Source organism: Artemia franciscana, chromosome 15 (genome assembly GCF_032884065.1).
Source record: "Artemia franciscana chromosome 15, ASM3288406v1, whole genome shotgun sequence".
In the NCBI taxonomy this organism is placed as follows: domain Eukaryota; kingdom Metazoa; phylum Arthropoda; class Branchiopoda; order Anostraca; family Artemiidae; genus Artemia; species Artemia franciscana.
Window position 1 is genome coordinate 21,580,515 of NC_088877.1, and position 23,053 is coordinate 21,603,567.

A 23,053-nucleotide genomic window follows, 5' to 3' on the forward strand; every position below is an offset into this window, starting at 1 on the left:
TCACTTTTTAATAAGTGTTAAGTAAAGAAAAGACCACAAGAAATCAGACAACAGAGTTTCTCAAACCCCGTAAGGCTCTTTCAAAAGATACAAGAATTAATTATTTAACAAAAAATTTCGCTTTTTAATGATGGTTAAGTAAAGAAAAACCACACGGAATCAGATAACAGAGTGTCTCAAACCCCTTAAAGCTCTTTTAAAAGATAGACGAACTATTTATTTATCAAAAAATCATCACTTATTAATAAGTGCCAAGTAAAGAGAAACCATACGGAATCAGGCAACAGAGTCTCTCAAACCGTGTAAGCCTCTTTTAAAAGATGCATGAAATTTTAATTTCACAAAAAATCTTCGTTTTGAGGAGTGCAAAGTAAAGGAGTTGATGTTTTAACAACAAAGAAAACATGCATTGAATGTTTTAAACAGTGGTCCTGCTCGTTCGAAATTGCCCTTAATATAAGTGTAAAATTCTGTGTAGCGAAGAGGAGAAGAAAAACTTCTGATCATGTATGAAGGTGTATCATATTCTACCCATAACGATACTCTCGCTTTTATTTCATCTCTGATAGCACATTCAGGTTCCAATAGAGTAAAAGACTCTATTACTAAAAAAATGTTATAAACAGGTCCCAACATTATCTGATAACACTCTCCAAGGTATTACTTAAAATGCGGGTGCATGCCAAATGTAAGTAATTTCTAGTAATCGGTTTTCCCCTGTGCATGATAATTACTGCAGCCATATGGGAACCCACAATTCATTTAATCATTCTAGTAGGCACGAGCAAGGGATTCTCCTTGCGAGCTATATGCTATCATGTTGAAAGTATTAGTCGAATCAAAATGTTAGTACTAATAACAATTTATTATCCAAAAAATAAGAGAGACAAAATCAATCGCTAGCACAACAAAAGAGTCACTTGCGAGAGCATGCTTATAACAAAAAAAGGAACAAAAATAAAAGAGAGAAAAAAGTAATAAAAACACAGAACAAAAAAAGACAAAAACAAAAAGTCAATCTATAATAAGCAAGAGGATGAAACCGTGTGCTGAAAAAAACTTACATAAATAATTCATACACAATAAAACAACATAATATCATGATCTCGAAGCTAAAAAAAAACAAAAACAATTATTGGCAATTTTAATTCTGTCAATATCAGTGTTTCGAAGGTATATTTACCAAGCAACCCCACACATAGCTCATATATAATTTGACTAATGGTTAATTCCTTGGTACATGGAAAAGGCTTAATCCACAGCTTAGCACCTCGTAAATAACTGGAAAAGCAGTTCTACCTGAAACTAGGCGAGGAGCTTCAACATGTCCGCTTGTCCCAGTTCCGTGACAATGAACGCTGGACCTTTCAAGAAATATTCCTATAAAACAGTCTGGACCGCACCAATAATAATACGTGTGCATGTTTGAAGGCTTTCTTGGTCAGCCTGCCTAGTGTGCCATTAGATTTTAGCCCTATCCTTTTCGAGTTCTACTTCGGAAAGAAATTCTTTAGATGATAATGGTTGCCTGACAAAAAAAAACACTGTAAAGAAAATAAAATCCAGAAAAAATTCTTAAAGTATTATATAACACGCATGTGTGCAGAGTTATTACGTAAACCCCTACCTGTGCACTGCCATTATGCAACAGTCACCCATGCGCCAACATCACGTAACATCCATGTGTGTACCGTCATTACTTAACACAAACATGTCGCTGTCGTTATGTCATTCCCTATCTCGATATTACTTTCCCTATTACATAACAACCAAAAGGAAACAAACACTATACCGTTTCTGTTTCAGGAGCACTATAGTATTGCCATATATACACTATAGTATACATTTTCACCATCATTACGTAATACCTACGTGTATGTGCCCCCTCACTTACAACCAGGAATTCTCCGCTTGATTAATGGACTCTAACAAACCCTATCATGTAACACTCACACCCTATTATATATCAACCAAAGTGTACATTTCCTATTACATAACAACCAAAAGTAAGCAAACTCTATGACGTAGGTGTACAATACCGTTACAGGTGCACAATAGTATTGCGTAGGATCCAGGTGGGCATTATAACGTCTTTAGGGATTAGTAGCTCCATTTGTACAATGAGTGTCATGGAAAACATGGAGAGGATATCACTTATTTTGAATATATAACTCGGACTGCAATCTCAAACTCAAGTAAAAGGTTCCACTAAAATCTTGCATTTTATTCCTCAAATCAAGGGAAAAGCTTATATTTTGTTTTGAACGTTTTGTGTTCTCGTCCAATTCTTGCCTTTTCAGTTTAATTTAAATAAGTTTGCACGAACGTTCTATGTACTTACTTCAATAAACCATTGAAACAGATTCTCCATTTCCTAAAGGGCTCAATAACTTCTAGGAGTATCCCAGCAGCAGAAAAAATGTCTTCGTCAGTGTTGAAAACAGAGGTATCTGGAGCACCTGAAGCGAAAAATTCAATTTTGAAAAAAAAACAAAGACAAAAAATCCAAAGACAAAGAAGCTATTTATATTTGACAACTTCGTTGTGATCCAAGGTTATCCTGAGTTTCCAAAATTATAGAAACTTCCCTTATTATAATTAAAAATTAGAACTGTTCACTAAGCACAAGCTTCATAGCCCAATCCGCACTGAAACTGACACTTCCCCTAAGTTTTGTAGATTTGCGAATCTCAGGATGATTGATATGGGAGTTTACCACCGAAAGTGTGGGTAGCTGAAATTTTCGTGAATAAGCAGTATGTTGAAAAACTGCAAATTTTGCAAAAAATACAGCAAGATGCCGTGGAGCGCTATAGGTAAAGCAGTAACAGCCTCAAAAAATAAACTTAAATTGGACAATTCAAAAACTAATGGATTTGGTGATAAGGAAGCAAAATTATACGAAGATAACGGTGGATTTAGCTCGGACATATGCAGCATATGGACGATATTAGCGTCTCAGTTAATATTCTTTTATTACCCGAATACCCTTCCCCCCCTTAGAGACAGATCAAAATATACTTCGTCGTATATGCAACACTGACTTGCAATACTGGCACGCATTTTTACAAAAGGATAATGATTCTCCACAGCCATTAATAAAATGATTTAATAACTTAAATAAATAAAATAATTAAATGAGTAAACATAAAATAGAGAATAAAAAATTAAATAGTTTTACTGACCAGTTTTCAAGTCAATTTTTTCAATTTGACGCTTAATTTTGACTTTTACTTGCTTCACTAGTAAACCCTTTTTGTCTTACTGATTGATTGACTTACACGTCAAGCGAATCTTTTTGCGGTTTAGCTCTCATCTTATACTAGTAATTAATTAAACAAAACAAAGTTTTTTCTGAGGGAAATAAAAGGCGAAGTTAAAACTTGAGACTAAAAATAATAATTGATTCACAGTCTATCTAACACTTATCGATAAAACCAGGGCCAATAAACGAAGTGATGATAATTCCCCATGTTTGCATGACTAAGGAAAACTAGCGCTTTACTGAAAAAAATACCCAAATTGTAGTTTTGGTACGGTAAATGCAAACCGATTAAGGACACTTTCTCAAAAAAATAAAGCATTTTAGGATTGTTCCTTCTTTTTTGTTTAATTTGGTGTCATTTGTGCACAATGAGCTCCGTCCAATGATTGAATTTTTGTTTCGGTCCTTAAAAGGACATTTCATGATCATTCTGAAGATAAGTCCAAAATGTAGCCGTCTTGATAGTGTTAGAACTATAGATTAGCTATAAAATATATATTTGAAAGTTCTCCGTTCGATAGGCAGAAATAACCAGATTTTCAAAGTTCTTACTATGGTTTATGTGTTCTTCATTTCGACTAATAATAAAGTGGGATTTTCTCAATTCAAAGTTGTATGAATAGGAATCCCCTTAGGCACCGCGACGACACACATACCCTCTATTTTTAGGACACACATACCCATCTATTCCGACGACACACAAAGGGGGTATGCGAGACCAGCCACCCGAACATGGTGAGTTAAACTTCTGGTCTTCCCGTTGAGATAGCTGTTTCAGGAAGCAGTGCATTTGATTGTCAAGAACATTTTTGTAGTACTGCAAAAGCCTCATATCTTGAAAATCGTATCTCAACTGGTCTAATGGAGCGCTCCTAGCCAACTGCTGAGCATCACGTAATCATTTTGGTCTTGAGTGTTGGTATAAAAGTTTGAGGGCGAGTTACTTAGTATCACAGTTCCATATAGACATTTGGTTAGTTTACATTGATTCAAGTTTTATTCGAAAGTGTTATATCATAAAAATGAGCATTTTTACACTATTGCGGCTTGAAGCAGCTGATTGTGATGATACGAAGAATACTCTCCCCAATATAGTATTTGAAATTGAATAATTGGGGGTGATAAATCTATGAAGTAGCCTTCACTGGAATAAATTTTAAAATGTAGGTTTTCAGAGAACGGTTGTTGTGGGTAGAAATATTCATAGAAGACATATTTTACCCTGACATCTACACTTTCCGCATTGAAAAAATTTAGAGATAAGGTAACTGTGGGGGTGGAATTGCTTGTGCGGTAGATATGTCATTTCGTCTAGGAAAAAAAAATCGTTTTTCGATCTTACAATTTTTCTTATTGGTATCTTTTATTCTTTTACAAGATTGGTGTCTTTTGTTTCTAACCTCAGTAGAGACAGCTGAGCGTTGAGGTGTTTTTGACCTTTTTAAACCTCTTCTACTTTGAAGAGATCCTGCACTGGACCTGATATTTTGTGAAATACTTTCTATAAAATCTTAGCCAGCCTCCCAATCGTGTAGTTTAGAGAAAAAAACCACGGCAATGGAGCAATATATTTTTTAGCCAGGAGTAGTGAAGTGTAAAAAAAAACTTAGCAAACCAATTGCCAAGACCATAGCCCATCATTTACGAACGATTTTTGTAATATTCCATTCTGTGACCCGATTTTCGTGGTCTAAGAATAGTAGCATATCAATAACGGGACAAACAAATGTATTTTTTATTAGCCATCTCGTTGAATGGGTCGCAAATGATTTATAATCACACCCAAACCTTCCTTTATTGCTAAAGGATCACCTAGTTCACTTCTTAATGTTTATTGATAGAGTTCTAAATACAAAGTGTTTACAGGTACATATTGAAAATACTTTATTAGTGATAAATGCAAACCTGTGTGGTTTTTCGTTTGAGAGCACGTAAGAGGGGACATTGCTATTGCCAACTCTCGTTGTCTCAACAAAGGATACATAAAAGTTTCCCAGGAGAAACCGGATGCATAGTCTGCAAAATAACACGATCCATCCACTGACAGTTCTCGCACTTCTACCATTAATTGCAATCTGCTTAAGACCAAGAACATCTCTCAGGTTATCGTTGAAAAGAATCATTTCATTATCAATAGGAGAGGTAATGTAAATCTTGTAATGGTCCGTTGAAGAGGCGAAATGGAAAGCACTAGTCTTATGAAAAGAGATTTTTCTACTGATTATGCAAAACAAATCAGTCATACAACCAAATTCTTTGAATTTTACTTTGACATAAGGCTATTCATCAGAGTTAAGTGTTTCTATTCACTCATTGTTAACAAGGAGTGGCCGATCGTGTGGTCTAATTTTTATCTCATCTGTACAGTCTTATCTCAGGATATTTTGTTTATTTTTAGAATACAGTCGACAAGAGCAACTTCATACTTGACGTCGTTGAATAGAATGGCAGGAAAGAGTTTTGTCCAAAATTGCCAGTTTTGTTGAAATCAGCGTAGAGGAGATCAGAGACATTAGACACAAACGTCACATAAAAATCATTTGGCATTGTATACGTCTTCAGTGGCTGCCTAAGAATCAAAGTCCTTAAAGAATCAAAGAGTGGAGTCCTAGCCACCGAACAAGCAACTTTCTCTTGTCCCTGCGAGTACGACTCTTTAAAATTTTTTTTAATCTGATACGTTTCTTTGGTTTGAGGGGTTTGGTTAGAGGGATACCAGACATCAGACATAAAAGTTACATAGAAATCATTTGGCATTGTATACGTCTTTAGTGGCTACCTAAGAATCAAAGACATCAAATCAAAGAATCAAACAGTTGAGTCCTAGCCACCGAACAGGCAACTTTCTCTTATCCCTGTGAGTACGACTCTTTAATATTTTTTCAATCTGATAAATTCTTTTGGTTTTAACTTTTTGTAATTTATAATCATAAAAACCGCCAAGAACATTAAGATCTTTATCGTCACATAGACGATAAGTTATGGGTTTAGTGCCTAAGACTCTGGACACTTTAAAAAGTTTGGTGGACCATAAATAATTCCCTTTTTTAAAAAACATTAGTAGTTTGATTGATTGAAACTGTATCGCCAAGTCTGAATTTCTTCTTTTTGATTTCCCTCCTTTCATTGGAATATCGTTTAAGAAAGCAGCTGTATGTCGGTTTATCACATTCTCAAGACGTTCCACCCATTTCTCTTTAACTGTTTCCTTGTCACTAATTGTGGCGCTATTCCTATTTTAACTGGGAAAAGTCCGAATTGACTACTCCCTCTCAATTTATTAACATGCCAGTACAATATTTTACAATTATACTGTATAGCTGCATCTTCCAGATCCTTGGTAGTTTTTTCCATGGCCTCGACTTCACACCTGCTTAGTTCATATTTTAATGCTTCCTCCACTTTCTTTACATTCCTTTTGTTTTCATATGATCTATCCCTTAGATACTTCTCGTACAAACCCCTTCTCCTCTCTATTCAATATAAAGCTTTTTCACTAATATTCCTAGCTGCAATCTTAACTTTTATCCCTAAGACTCCATTAGCAACTTCATAAATTGTTTTCCAAAATTTATTCCAACCATATTCCACATAATCAAGTTTTAAACTCTCAGTTTTAGTATTCAACCGTTCCTGGAAAGTTTCTCTCAAATTATCATCCTGGAGTCTACCAACATAACAGCTTACCGGGAGGTAGCTACCCTTCCGAAATTTCAGCTTTAAATTAACCCTAGCCTCTACTAGATGGTGATCTTTACTTTTAACATCAAAAACAGCTCTCCTATATACCGTAGTATCTTGCCTTGAACCTCTCAATCTTCAGTTTTTCTATGACATAATCAATAAGATTTAATGTCTTACCATCACATGAATACCATGTCAACTTATGGGCCATTTTATGAACAAACACCGTGTTGGTAATAACCAGATTGTTATATGTACAAAATCGTAAAAGTCTGTAGTCATTACTGTTTTCTTTTCCTACACCAAATTTACCTAGGGTAGGTTACTATCTATACCTATTTCTACCGAACTGGGTGTTAAAATCTCCAAGTAAAAATACTATATTTCTACCTGAGACCCTGTCTATTTGCTCCTGTAACTGTAAGTAGGATTCATCTGAGTCACTAATATCTCAGTGAGTAGATTCAACAGGGGCGTATACTTCTATGACTTATACCCCCATAACTGTAAGTAGAATTCATCCGAGTCACTAATATCTCAGTGAGTAGGTTCAACAGGGACGTATACTTCTATAACTTATACCCCCAACTTTTCAGTTATAAAATGAGCAAATATTTTTTTATTAATAACACGTTCCTAGCCTAGACAACACTTGGCAGCTTTTTTAGTCATCATGAGCCTAATCCCTGTCTGTGTACCCCATCCTTCTTTTTCTGAGTAAAAAACTTCCATATCATCTAATTTCATGCTTCGTAGCCAAGGATATGAGCTTCTGAAACTCCCAATAACTCCAGTTCGAATCTTTTAAATTTTTCAGTCAAAATTTCGATATGATATTCTTTTTTAACGTCGTGGCATTCAAAGTTTCAATTTTCATAATATTTAAAGCATTGAAATTATTTTGGGCTCAGGAAAAGCAATGATCCCGGATACCCGTGCAGAAAAGGGATCAACATGTCTTCTCAAGCATAAGCCAAACTGCTTAATCCGGCTTAGAACCAGAAGGCAAAAAGTCTCTGGAACATCTGATGTGAATGGAGGCTTAAGAAGTCCTGCATTAATCGTGTAAAAGAGGTTCGTACAATCCTTGGCCAATTGTGGTCACAACATGGTTTTCAGCACTTGGTGATCCTCTTTTATCAATAAGAGTTGAAATCATGCACAGACAGTCCCAAGCCAAATACTTCCAACTCTTATATATTCATGCCTGCAAATATTGTGCTACTATTACAGGATGCAACCCATAGTAGATAAATTAACTAGGAAGACATTTTTCAGCCCAAAAACACCCGTCAAAGCGGACCAAGCCCAGAGGAATTATCCATTAGTCAGGATCCCTTGCGAAGGCTTTGGCCAAATCAAAATTGGTAAACCCCGTTCGAGAGCTAATGTACATACCATTTTTGAAATCATCAAATAAATTGTCAGTCTTGACTTACAGAAAAACTGAAAAAATATCCCCGTAATAATGTTGAACTTGACCCTCTCCAGGACATTGCACCTACATATATTGTAATAGAATTACAGTATAAGTTTGTTTTTCTTTAAAAATTGGGCTATCAGCAGCAATATTTATATTTAAAATAAAATTTCATTTTTCCTTTCTAAAAAGAACATATTGGAGGTTTTAATGGTAAAAGTTGTGAAGTTAGGATCGGCAATGATTCAGTTCGGTTACAACGTCAGAATGACTCCTATTGCACAGACTCTCACATACCGAAGGATGAATTTAAAATGAGTCTAAAGGTTACTTTTTCAATCTCCGCTTTGGCTTCAGAGCGTTTACTGACAAAAGGGCCAATAAACGTCTTCAAATATGGTTTTGATTCAACTGAAGGGCTCTATGTATCTTTGTGACCTTGAGACCGTTGGCTAGCATCCATCTCGAAAGGAATTGATGTGAAACTATATTCTGTTTTGGATGAAGGTCGGTAATAAGTTTTTGGTTGAATTTTTCCAGTTCCCACCTCCATCCTCTACCAAAGAAATATTATATGAACTCAAGGAGTCCTCAGTCACTGGTCTTTTTATGAACGGGAAAACAAAATATACTTACTGAGTTATGAGGTTCTACTTGTATTTACCACCAATTAAGAAAATGTCAGGAAATTTTACAGCAAAGAGTACTGAGATATTTCCGCCGGATAAAGGGAGTTCATATCCAGAAAAACTGCATCCAAATTTTCAGCAGTGTCCAGTCAGGTCAGTTTCCAGATTACGATCTCCGTAGAAAACATACCCTCCCCTTAAGGATCTCTCTAAAAAAGATGCTGGACCACGTCGGTAATCAAGCCTATTTACACTTTGCTGGTTTTATTTATTAAATCCACCACCATATGAGGAGTTGAAAAATAATACTTCAAATCTAACCCAAAGTCCAGACAGATTTTATCCATGTTTTTACACACAATTTCCAAAATGTCAATACATTTCTTGCCAGGAACATTTTAAAATAATCTCCTATTTTTACACCCTTTCTTACACTTCAATCATACACTTCATCACCTGGAAAGCGTTATTTAAGAAGGGGGAAACAATTCAAATCTGTGCTTTTCTGTGTTTGAATTAATTGGCTTAGGGATTTAAGGAAGAAACTATAGGAGTCTAATAACAGATTGTATTCAACCACGTATTACCATTGTCTATTTTTTTTTTTCGATAGGAATTCTAAGGGTAGCAGCTTTTTAGATGATTGGATACGATATATGAAAAACCATCTACCCAAGCACAATCCACAACTTCACCTCTCTGCAAACGTACCACGCCGGTAATATGAATTTCAAATCATAGATGGAATCGTCCATAAACAGGTAGAAAATATCGCAGTTTAATGTTTAAAGGACATGATTTATTGGTCAGTCTACGAAAGTTACTACCCCCTGAAAAATTGGGTCGTTCAAATGATCATGATCACGGACTGATATCCCTCCAACACTATCCTCAACAAATTTACCCTTAAGTCCCCAACACATCTTTTTTGTCTTCAATTGCAAGCTTGAAATTGATTGAAGAAGCACTGCCATGGCTGCGCCCATACAATCCTCCCAACCGCGGTTTTTTATTAACCCGAAAAAAAAAATTTAATAGCTCCTATTTTCATATTATCTTAAACCTTATTGCTAGTAATTTTTAAATAACACACACACATACACACAAATAGACACACCCACAAAATAAGATAGAGAGAAGATTTTTTCATACATTTTTAATGGAACAGCTGGTTGATGATGGGTTCATGGCTATCATGGCGGAGAAGCGCGGTTGCTGAGGATTAAGAATCTCCTCGACCACGGCCAATAGGTAACTTAATATTGTCAGATCTATATGATAAGGAGACTGACAGTCCTCTTCCCAAAAAAAGACTTCAATAATTCATTGTTCCTTGCTCTTTTGTGAGGTGAGGAATCTACATAGGCATAGAATAAAGTTTTGTTTTAATATTCATTTATTCCCCCCTCACTAACCATGAGAATGAAAAAAAAAGAAAGAAGAATATTTAGGAAATATTTATTTGTATATTTAATGTTATTTAATAACAAGAGCTAAAAGCTCATATGGCACTTGTGACGAGGCCGGAAGAGCCAAGAGCTAAAAAGGCATGAGTTCTAGAAAATTCTAAGAAATAATGGATTGATTTAAAAGGAAAATCAGAGGTTTAATGCTGGTCAGGATTTAAAACAAGAGCTCTGATACACGAGGTCCTTCTATCAAAATTCATTAAAGTCTGATCACCCACTCGCAAGTTAAAAACGCCTCATTTTTTCTCATTTTTCCTCTCCCTTCAGCCCCCAAGATGGTCGAATCAGGGAAATCGACTTTATCAAGTCAATTTGTGCAAGTCCCTGACACGCCTACCAATTTTCATCGTCCTAGCACGTCCAAAAGCACCAAACTCGCCAGAGCAAAGGACCCCCCCCAACTCCCCCAAAGAAAGTGGATCCAGTCCAGTTACGTCAATCACGTATCTACAACATTTGCTTATTTTACCCACCAATTTTCATCCCGATCTCTCCACTCTATGAGTTTTCCAAGATTTCCGGTTTAATATTTCTGTTTCCCCCCTCCAGCCCCCTATGTCCCCGGATCAGATTCGTATTGAAAATAGAGCATCTGATACATAAAATCTTTCTACATATCAAGTTTCATAAAGATCCGATCACCCATTTGTAAGATAAAGATACCTCAACTTCCATGTTTTCCAAGACTTTCGGTTTCCCCCTCCAACTCCCCCAACGTCACCGCAGCTGGTCGCGATTTTTAATAAGAGCTCTGAGGCACAAGATCCTTCCAAATATCAAATTTCATTAAGATCTGATAACCCGTTCGTAAGTTACGAATACCTCATTTTTTCTAATTTTTCCGAATTATCCCCCCTTCCAGCTCCCCCAAAGAGAGCGGATCCGGTCCAGTTATGTCGGCCACGTATCTTGAACTTTTGCTTATTCTTCCCACCAAGTATAATCTTGATCTCTCCACTCTAAGCCTTTTCCAAGATTTCCGGTTCCCCCGCCCCAACTCCCCCCAATGACATGGGATCTGGTCGTGATTTAAAATAAGAGATCTGAGTTACGAGGTCCTTTTAAATAACAAATTTTATTAAGATCCGATCATTCCTTCGTAAGTTAAAAATACCTCATTTTTCTAATTTTTCAGAATTAGCCCTCCCCCCAACTCCCCCAATGAGAGCGGATCCATTCTGGTTATGTCAATCACGCATCTAGGACTTGTGCCTATTTTTCCCACCAATTTTCATCCCGATCCCTCCACTCTAAGCGTTTTCCAATATTTTAGGTTCTCCCCTCCAACTCCCCCCAGTTTCACCGGATCCGGTCGGGATTTAAAACATCACTTCTGAAACACGATATCCTTTTAAATGTCAAATTTCATTAAAATTCGATCACTTGTTCGATCACTTGGTCACCCCACTTCTCTCCCTCCCCCCACATGGTTGAATCGGGAAAGCGACTATTTCTAATTTGTTTTGGTCTGCTCCCTGATACGCCTGGCAAATTTCATCGTCCTAGCTTATCTGGAAGTGTCTAAACTAGCAAAACCGGGACAGACAGAACGACAGACCAACAGAATTTGCGATCCCTATATGTCACTTGGTTAGCACCAAGTGCCATTAAAAAATTTGAATGTCCAGGTTCAAAATGATCCTTGGATAGAATTCACAAGTTCAAGAATGGCTAGTAAAGAGGGGTAAATTTAAAAATAATGATGGTGTATGATATTTAAACACATACAATTCATCCATGGATTGAAATCCATGGATATACAATAACCCATGGATTGAAATCAAAAGTTTTGACAACATGGGTTGAAAAATGAATTGAAAATAAAGGGATTGTAAATGTGTTTGATAAACCAAAACTATATCAAACTGTAAACCAAGCTCATTTTAACTACTGATAATCAGTTGGACCAGTTTTCTTTTTTAATACTAAGACTCAAGGCCAAAATAATCACGTGATGCTCACTAGATAGTCAGGTTCACTCCAATAGAACATCGAGATACGGCTCTTACAATATGAGGCTTTTGCTGTGCTACTACAATATCCGGAGAAATCAAATGCTTGATCCCGGAAACTATTAGATCGACGGTAAGACCAGATCGTCGACAGACCATGTACAAGGGGCTCATAACTTCTTTTGATTCCAAGTATACCAGGCACACTGCTTGGACGTATTAAGGGGATTCGTGGAATTGGAAACTCTAATAGTACACCGGGATAGGCCCCCGCTAGTAACGATAGATAGCACACTACATACATTACTCACTATTGGTTTTATAGCTGGTGAGACCAAGATATTACCTGATAAATCAATTTATTATTCAATTATGCTGTACATTGGCCTTGTGGAAGTTAAAATAATATTTCTTTTTATGTTTAAGTTTTAAAATAATTTTAATTGTCTACTAAATATTACTGATCACAGCTGGTGTAAGACTATGAAGAGCGTTTCAGATTAGTTTGTTGTTCTCATACTAAGTACTCACTTTTGACTCCTCGTTCAATATTTTTGTTTCTTATACTTGGTTTTTGCGTTTTCAGCTAGTTTTCAATAATCATACAAACATAGGGAAATATCATCAGTTTTTTTTGTTTACAGTAGTTTTATCTACACATTTTAGACGGACTGTGAAGTAATAGTTTGTGTTCGTTTTTAGTTTCAACTTCAATCTTCAGCTCCATCAGAAAAGCTTGCTTTTAATTAATCTTTGCCCATTTTTACTTTAAACCGAATGTAGAAGCAACACTGCCATGGTCGTTTATTCAGGAGGGGTTCTTATATACGGAATAGTTTTTGTTCTTTTAAAGTTTTAATGATGCACCTTACATCGAGTCGATTTTTTAATTTATAACTGTTTCTCAAATAACACCAGGAAATCCTCTCCCCATCCTCCGTGTATGATTTATCCTTAAAAGTTTCCCCAGAAACTTTATTTTTCATGGAAAACTCTTCTCGTGTATAATCCCCCCCTGCAGAAATCCTGTCCTAAATAATTATGAATATTCCCTAATAACAAATACTAGGCTGTATGTGAACATTCCAAATAGAGCCCATTGTTGTCAAAATGATTGTCAATAATTGCCATGATTGTCAAAAATTTCGATCCTTTGTTTTTTTCTGAAATAAAAAAAAATCATAATTTCTTTTTGAATACCTTAAAAAAAAATATGAAAAAATGGTAGAGCCATTTTTCTTTTTTTGAACCAGAAATTATTATAAAAAAATCAAGATTAAATCTCTCAAATTTTGACTGGTAATCATGTTTTTTTCAGTAGTAGGAAAAACATCATTGGTTAAGAATTAAAGCAGTCAGTCTTAACAGAGACAGGCTCTCTATATAATCATGTAGAAGCCACAAAATCATGATTGAAAAAATAATTAACGAAAGTGATCATCCTCATCGTTCTATTATAAAGTCAATGGTCAACCGTCTGAATTCATAAGACTAGTAACTTGATTTAACTTATTGATTCTTTAACGTTATAATGACGTAGCTTACCTTCCTTTCCCTAGGAAACAAGGAGGGTCATGTTATCACCAAAAGCAGAGTTATTGGACCTTTTAACTATGCTGAAAAATGGTTATCTTAGAATTTTGATCGGAAGACCTTAGTGGAAGGGGGCCTTTTGGGGAGGGGGCAAGCTAGCCTCCGATCTTTTGGTCACTTAAAAAAGAGCATTAGCAATTTTAGTTTCAGTTCGAATGAGCCACTAAACATATCTCTATGATGGCGTGGTAACCCACTAGCCCTGATAAAAAAAAAGGAAGACATAAGTGCTTTTCATGCAGAAAATTGATTTTCCTTGTTGTTCAAAGTGGGGTACCGTAATTCCCCTAAATAAGGTTTTAGACATACTGATTTCAATGGTACAATTTTATTTTCATCTGACACCATTTTTGAGAGGTTTCAGGCTCTTTCCGAAATCACTATAAATTTATTTTCAAAATAAACGTTTACTTTTAAGATTAACTGGAACAATAATTACCATTCCTGAATTAGCGGCAGTTATTTTTCACAGCAAGTTTTTCAGGTTTTGGTCACTTCGGGCTGCGGTTCGCCCTTTACTAGATTGCAGCTACTGCTGCAACAATGACAAAAGACTGAATGAAACTCACCCTGGCAGAAAAGCTTACAATACATACTATCCATAGTCAATATATATTGGAGTCCTTGGACGTCACAGTGATCCATACCTTTCTATTTTACAGAGGTCCTCAAAATGAGGTCTACCATAGTGAGATCCAAACTCTGTCTGTAGACTATTCTTAGTCATAATAGCTATCCGTAAATTTAGTATTGGTTACTAATTCGCACCACATACAACCACACAAATTTCACGTCGTCCGTTAGCTATTTTTTCCAAAACTAGACTAGATACTAAAATCAAGCACAGCCTACCGTATTCGCAAAGCACATTAAGCTACAACAAGCTCTTAACAATGAAGTTGGGCATAAAAAGTTTAATCATGTGAAATCAATAGGATATTGTAAATGCTTATTCATAACTGCTTCAGTTCGTTAGTATTTTAAAGAAAATCATGACCTAACTTACAATTTTAACCAATATGCACTAAGTAAGAAGGTCGAACTTACTACGAAACGCGCATACGATATAAGAAAGGCGGCTGGTCCTTCGGACAAACTCCTCTCCCCAAACTGTCAATATTTTTCTATTCTCTATACTGTGTATTCTCTATACATGCGTATTTTCCATGTAATTCGTTTCCGTTTCTTGTTTGCGGGTGGGAGGGGTAGAATTCCCCACCTCCCGCAAAACTAGTGTCTGTTTACTATGTATTTTATTAAGAATTCATGAATGCTTTTTCTTTTTTATGAAGATATCTTTGGTCTGACCAAAACCTTTGAGGACGAGAACTATCAACTGAATAATCTTACCAGGAAGCTCGTATTTTGTGCCGTCTTTTAGGACTAACATAAGGAATACTTCTGCTTGTCTACCTAGTTTCCTGCTCATACCAACTGTCAAACTTGTCCCTTTTCCATCTGATCCATATACGAAAATTTGGTCATAGCACTGAAATGAAATAGATTCTATATAAAATTATCCAATGTCGTACTAAGTTTTCATAGTTATAACAACTCCCTGATTTATGATTAGAAATATAAAAGGCTCACTAAGTGTCAGCTCAACACCCTAACCGCAAAGAAACTCACACTTCCACTTAGTTCCAAATCTAAGGATATTTGACATGCGAGTTTATCGCCAAAAGCGTGATTAGCTGCAAATATAATGTGAGCACTCATCATTACAAAGAGATGAAAAAGATTCTCAGCGAAAATTATCCAAGCTTGTACTGAGTTCGAGTCAAAAGCGGCAATATGTCCATCGTGGAAGGCTGTATTTGTCGTTTTGGTTTCCAAATGAGTGATTGAGTCTTTGTGGGTCTCTATCCGATGGGCACATATGAAGAGATATATTTAACCCAAATTATGAGAGTCCGTTCAATACTGGTAAAAGTAGTTCGGTACTAATTCTTCAAAGATTGCCGAATATATTGCATTCCAGAAGGGAACCAAATTATTCAGCCCCACATTTTTTCTTTCTCTCTAAGCCCAAAAAGCAAACTTTTCTCACAAATTGCTTTTATACCTTCGCCATTGTGTTACAATTGTTTAATTGTTAAACAGGTGGCGTCGAGCATTTCCCCTCGCGTATTTTTAATCTATCACTTACACATGGGATTTTTCCTGAGCTTCTAAAAAAACAAATGTTACAGCATTATCTAAAGCCAGTAATTCAACTGATTATTCAGATTATAGAAGGATTTCTTTGCTTTCAGTTTATAGTAAAATTTTGGAAAATTTTTTAAATAGTCAACAACAAAATATTTATTTGATTATAAGATATTACACACTTCTCAATATGGATTTATAAAGGGAAAGTAACTGAACTGGCAATTCATGAGCTTTTATTGAATACTAGCTGTTGGGGTTGCGCAGCGCCACCCCAACACCTAGTTGGTGGGGGCGCTTCGCACCCCCCGCGCGCGTAAGTCGTTACGCGCCATATTAGTAACGCGCCATTGTAGTTGTGTCCCTGTGTCCCACCTGTGGATATATATAAATATATAAATATATATATATATATATATATATGTATATATATATATATATATATATATATATATATATATATATATATATATATATATATATATGTTTTTAACTATGTAAAACTTGCGAATATTCAACATTCTTCGCTGTCCCATTGCCTGTGCATATAAATAGATTGTCAGGTTTACCGACTCTTGAATATGCAACATATAATTGTCCATGGGAAAAACAATCCGTATTCAGATATATATCTCATGATTCTAGTGATTGCTCTTGAGCTTTGTTGATGGTGATTGCTAATCGAACATTCCCTGTGTCCCCGTCGCCATTTATATATCCCCCTGTGCCCCCCGGCGTCCCGTTGTAGTTGTGTCCCTGTGTCCCGGTCGTCATTTATATTCCCTGTGTCCCGGTCTTCATTTGTGTCCCGGTGTCCCAATCTGTAATTTCTCTTTGAGTGTCCCGGTCGTCATTTATATTCCCTCTGTCCCGGTCGTCATTTGTGCCCCGGTGTCCCGGTCTGTATATACATTCGCTTTTGAATTTGTATATGATGAAATAAATTTTTAGTTTTTTTCCTTTTTTCTTTTAAATTTTTTTTATTGGTTTTTACCTTTTTTCCAGCTTTTTTAGTTTTTTTTTTCATTTTTCTTTTTAGTTTTTTTTTCATTTTTCTTTTTAGTTTTTTTTGTAGTTTTTATCTTTTTTAGTTTTTTTATTTTTATTTATATTTTTTTAGTTTTCTTTTTCTCCTTTATTTTTCAGTTTTTTTCCTTTTTTTATAGTTTTTTTTTCTTTTTTAGTTTTTTTAGTTTTTTAACTTTTTTAGTTTTTATGGCACTTGATATTAGCCAAGTGACATATAGCAATAGCCAATTCTGTCGGTCTGTCGGTCCCGGTTTTGCTACTTTAGGTACTTCCAGGTAAGTTAGGACGATGAAATTTGGCAGGCGTATCAGGGAACAGACCAGCTTAAATTAGAAATAGTCGGTAATTCTGAAAAATTAAAAAAATGAGGTATTTTTAACTTACAAACGGGTTATCGGATCTCAATGAAATTTGATATTTAGAAGGATATGGTGTCTTGGAGCTCTTATTTTAAATCCCGACCAGATCTGGTGACATTGGGGGGGGGAGTTGGGAGGGGAAAACCTAAAATTTGGAAAAAACTTAGAGTGGAGGGATCGGGATGAAACTTGGTGGGAATATTACGCACAAGTCCTAGATACATGATTGACATAACCGGAACGGATCCGCTCTCTTTGGGGTAGTTGGGGGGGGGGGGGGGGGGTAATTCTGAAAAAATAGAAAAAATGAGGTATTTTTAACATACGAAAGGGTGATCGGATCTCAATGAAATTTGATATTTAGGAGTATATCGTGTCTCAGAGCTCTTATTTTAAACCCGACCGGACTTGGTGACATTGGGGGGGGGGGAGTTGGGAGGGGGAAACCTAAAACTTTGAAAGCACTTAGAGTGGAGGGATCGGGATGAAACTTGGTGGGAAAAATAAGCACAAGTCCTAGATACATGATTAATATAATCGGAACGGACCCGCTCTCTTTGGGGTAGTTGGGGGAGGGGTTAATTCTGAAAAATTAGAAAAAAGAGGTATTTTTAATTTACGAACGGATGATCGGATCTCAATGAAATTTGATATTTAGAAGGGTATCGTATCTCAAAGCTCTTATTTTAAATCCTGACCGGATCTGGTGACATTGGGGGAAGTTTGGGGTGGGGAGCCTAAAATCATGGAAAACGCTTAGATTGGAGGGATCGGGATGAAACTTGGTGGGAAAAATAAGAGCAGAAGTCTTACATACGTGATTTACATAATTGGAACGGATCCGCTCTATGGGGGGGGGGGGCTAATTCTGTAAAATGAGAAAAAATTACGTATTTTTAACTTACGAAGGAGTGATCGGATCTTCATGAAACTTCATATTTAGAAGGGCCTCGTAACTCAGATCTCTTATTTTAAATCTCAACCGGATCAAGCGTAATTGGGTGGTGGGGCAGTTGGGGGGACCGGAAATCTTAAAAAAATACTTAAAGCGGTGAGATCAGAATAAAACTGGATGGGAAGAATAGAAACCTGTCTAAGATACGTGACTGACATAACCGGACCTGATCTGCTCTCTTTGGTGGAATTGGGGGGGGGGGGTAATTTTGAAAATTGAAGTATTTGCAACTTACGAAAGAGTGACCAGATCTTAATGAAATTTGATACTTAGAAGGATCTTGTGCTTTAAAGTTCTGATTTTAAATTCCTACCAGATCCTGTGATATTGGGGGGAGTTGGAGGGGGAAACCGAAATTTTTGGAAAACGTGAAAATTGGGGTATTTTTATCTCACGGATAGATGATCGGATCTTAATCAAATTTGATTTTTAGAAGGAATTCATGTCTCAGAGCTCTTATTTCAAATCCCAACCAGATCTTTTGACATTGGGGGGAGTTGGAGGGGGAAATCTTGGAAAAACACTTGGACTAGAGGAATCGGGATGAAGCTTGGTGGATAGAATAAACAAATGTCCTTGATACGTGATTGACAGAATCGTACTGGATTCGCTCTCTTTGGGGGAGTTGGGGGGAGGAATTCAGTGATTTGGCGAGTTTGGTGCTTCTGGACGTGCTAGGACGATTAAAATTGGTAGGCGCGTCAGGGAGCTGAACAATTTGACTTGATAAAGTCGTTTCCCAGATTCGACCATCTGGAGCTAAAGGGAGAGGAAAAATTAGGTATTTATAACTTAAGCGGGTGATCGGATCTTAATGAATTTTGATATTTAGAAGGACATCGTGACTCAGAGCTCTTATTTTAAATCCTGACCGGCATTAAGCCTCTTATTTTCCTTTTTAAATCAATCTATTGATTCATAGAATTTTGTTAGAGCTCATACCATATGATCTCTTGGCTCTTAGCTCTTCTCGCCTCGTCACAAGTGCCATATGAGCTCTTAGTTCTTGTTTTTATTGGTTTTTACCTTTTTTTAGCTTTTTTAGTTTTTTTTTCTTTTTTTCAGTTTTTTTGTAGTTTTTATCTTTTTTAGTTTTTTTTTTTTTATTTTTTTTTTTAGTTTTCTTTTTCTCCTTTATTTTTCAGTTTTTTCCCTTTTTTATTTTTTTTTAGCTTTGTTTTTTACCTTTTTTCTATTTTTTTATTTTTTTAGTTTTTCAAATTTTTTTGGCTTTTTTAGTTTTTTATTAGTTTTTAGTTTTTTTTGTAGTTTTAACCTTTTTTCAGTTTTTTTTAGTTTTTTTTCCTTTTTTAGTTTTTAGTTTTTTATTTTTTTTTGTTTTTTTTTAGTTTTTTAGCTTTTTTAGTTTTTTAGTTTTTTTTTCTTTTTAGTTTTTTTTGTAGTTTTTACCTTTTTTAGTTTTTTTCTTCTTTTGTATAAATGTGAAATAATTCAGACGTCATATGCGGACAAACACGACGTCACTCGACAGACAGACATCATATAGATAAATGATTCATTAGATGGTGATCAACATGCTTTGGCAATTTTCCTTGATATCGCTAAAGCGTTCGACACTGTAAATCATTCTTTGCTTCTTATGAAACTTAAGTCTTATGGATTTTCATCACAAACTGTTAATTTTTTTTCATATTATCTTACTGGGAGACGACTAGAATTTATTGATAAATCCCTTAATCTTCGTTCAGATACTTTCCGGATTAATTACAAAATACCTCAGGGCTCTGTCCTTGGGCCTGTTTTATTTTTTATTTTTATAAATGATTTACCGGATGTTTTGCCTCGTTGTAAAATTATTATGTTTGCTGATGATGTAGCAATTTTTTCCTCTCGCCGGGACTTAGCAGTTTTTTCCATAACATTGAATGCACGTTACAAGGTGTGTCTTTTTGGTAATCAAGGAATTTACTAGCTCTTAAAGAAGAAAAATGTCAATATATGTTGTTTTCGGAAACTCGATCGGTCATTCCAGATGGATTCTCTCTTTTGTTGTATGGTCTTGAATTAAAAAGGGTTGAGCAGTTTAAATACCTTGGTGTTATTTCAGATGAAAGTTAGTCGTTTCATAAACATGTGAAGACACTATCGTTAAAAATTTCCCGACATATTGGTATCCTATCACGTCTTCGTTATTTTTTTCCTAAAAATATTCTAAAAGCAATTTATTATTCTTTTGTAAACACCCATTTTTTCTTTATGTATTTCTGTTTGGGCTTCTACTTTTTCATCTGTATTTAAATCTCTCCAAATACTCTAGAATAAAGCAATGAGAATTCTTTTTAATGTTGAGCATGGATCTCCAGTTAAACACTTATATGGGAATTCAGGAATATATTCTTTGGATCAACTTCATACAATTTCTATTTCCAATATTTGTCATGATTATTTATACAATAGTTTACCTTCAAATTTCTCTGGTATTTTTTCAACTAATTCCCAATTTCATAATTATCCAACCACTCATTGTTCAGATTGTTCGTGTGAATTTCGTCCTACGTCAAGAGCGAGTTTCATATCCGCCATACTGGGTCAAAAATTTGGAACTCAATTCTAGTATCAGTACGAGAATGTAGCAAATAAGCGAGTTTTTAAAATTATTAAAAAAAAAAAAATAACGACGCAGTGATGAAAATAATTTTTTCAGAAATAACTTATTATTTATTAAAAATTGCAAAACATAATCGCAAAGTTGAAATTTGTCAAAATTATTGGGTGCGAAGAATAAAGGTATGACGGATTTATATGTCAGCTATGATGGGTTTCCAAATATTTAAATAAATAACAAGTGATTAAGTGATGTGTGTTTAATATGTTGCGGGGAATTATTTTTTGTTTATTTTCCTTTTTTGTATATTTATGCTGATGCTGTAGGCTTGTACTTACTTTGGCTTGATTTATTTATTATTATTTTTTTGTCAGTGCTAACGTACGTAACATTGTCAGTGCTATTCTTTATTTTCGTAGTGTAACATTGTAACATTGTCAGTGCTACAGTATGCCACCAGGCATGTGCACTGGTTTGTCATATTTATTTATAATACTAATAATAATAATAATAATAATAATAATGATAATAATAATAATAATAATAATAATAATAATAATAATAATAATAATAATTTATTTATCACCCACTTCACAAGTGGAGTAAAATACAAAAGAAAAACAGAAAAAGTAATACAAAAGAAACGAATTTAATCACAGACAGAAAAAAGACGGATAAGGCGATGAAAACATCCTAGCCTATAAAGCGCTTCAATAATTGCTGCAAATAGAAAATTATCTATCTATCTATCCACAGGTCAAGGCTTAATTTTGGCACAACGAAATAATCTTAAGCATCAATAACTCTCAAGAGTAAGATCAAAAGACGCTCTTTTTGTTTATTGACGCTAAAGTGCAAATTCGGCCAATTTGGGCTTGTGATAGCCATTTTTCAATAATAAATTTTTGTCTTATCTCACCATAAGCCCAGATGGGAGAAATTCATAGTAAGAAGCCAAAAAACAAAAACAGGACAATAGTATCAAGATAAGTTTGAAAAAAAGGATACATTTAGAAGTGGTTAACGGATACATTAAACAATTAGAATTGCATGACAATAATACTAGAAAGTTAAAGAAGTCATTGAAAACGTAAAAAGGGAATAAAACCAATGATGTTGTACAAATTAAACGAAAAAAAATGTTGCAACTGGGAGTAAGGAGCAACATTAAAACTCATATTGGACAGACATTACATCGTATATGAGAGGGACTGCCCCTTCCAAAACCCACGCTCTTTATGCTAAACTTTTGAAGTTCTTTAAAAACACTTCTTGTCCAAACTCAAGTGGTTTTATGTTTGAGCAGTCTTTATTTAAAAATTGTGATAAAAAGTCAAAATATTTCGGAAAAAGCGAAGGTCGAGGAAGGGGTTGCCCCCGTCATGTACAGAATACTTTCTGTTCCTTTTTAGGTTTAAGGTTGCTCCTTACTTTCAGCTGAAAAGACTTGTTATTGTTTTTATTTAATTTCTGACGGTTTTTTCAAATCATGCCAGGAAATCACCTCCCCCATGTAGAACTTCCCCTGGAAAATTTCCCTTGAAACCTCCCTTCCCGCGAAAAATCTCCCAGTGGAAATCCCCCCACACATAAAATTTTCTCTGTGGAAATCCCCCCTCCCCCAGAGATAATACCCACCAAAAAAACGTCCATATATCTTCCAATAACAAATACTATATGTAAACAATGGGCAATTTACGTAACTAACAGTCCTTTCCTCAAGGACTATTGGGGGCCATGTTATCCACAAATGAATAGTTATTGGACCTTTCAAATATGCTGAGTCAAATGGATTTCTAAAAATTTAGACCGGAAGTTTTTTGGGGAAAAGGGCCTTCAATGGGGGCTAGTTGGCCTCTAATCGCTTTGTGAATTAAAAAGGGCGCTAGAACTTTTAATTTCTGTTCGAATCAACTCTCTCCCAATATTCTAGGACCTCTGGGTTAATACGATCCCCCTTGGAAGAAAACAGTTAAATAAACTT

General features: G+C 35.4%; 1 protein-coding gene across 1 annotated transcript in view; it reads right to left on the minus strand.

The window, feature by feature from the left end:
* LOC136036178 (uncharacterized phosphotransferase YvkC-like) overlaps positions 1–23,053 on the minus strand; it is a 142,161-nt gene that overhangs the window by 115,384 nt on the left and 3,724 nt on the right. Inside the window, exons 3-4 of the mRNA XM_065718246.1 lie at positions 15,363–15,501; positions 2,342–2,459 (exon numbers count right to left, since the gene is read on the minus strand). Coding sequence (XP_065574318.1) covers positions 2,342–2,459; positions 15,363–15,501 — 257 coding nt within the window. The remainder of the gene's footprint in view (positions 1–2,341; positions 2,460–15,362; positions 15,502–23,053) is intronic.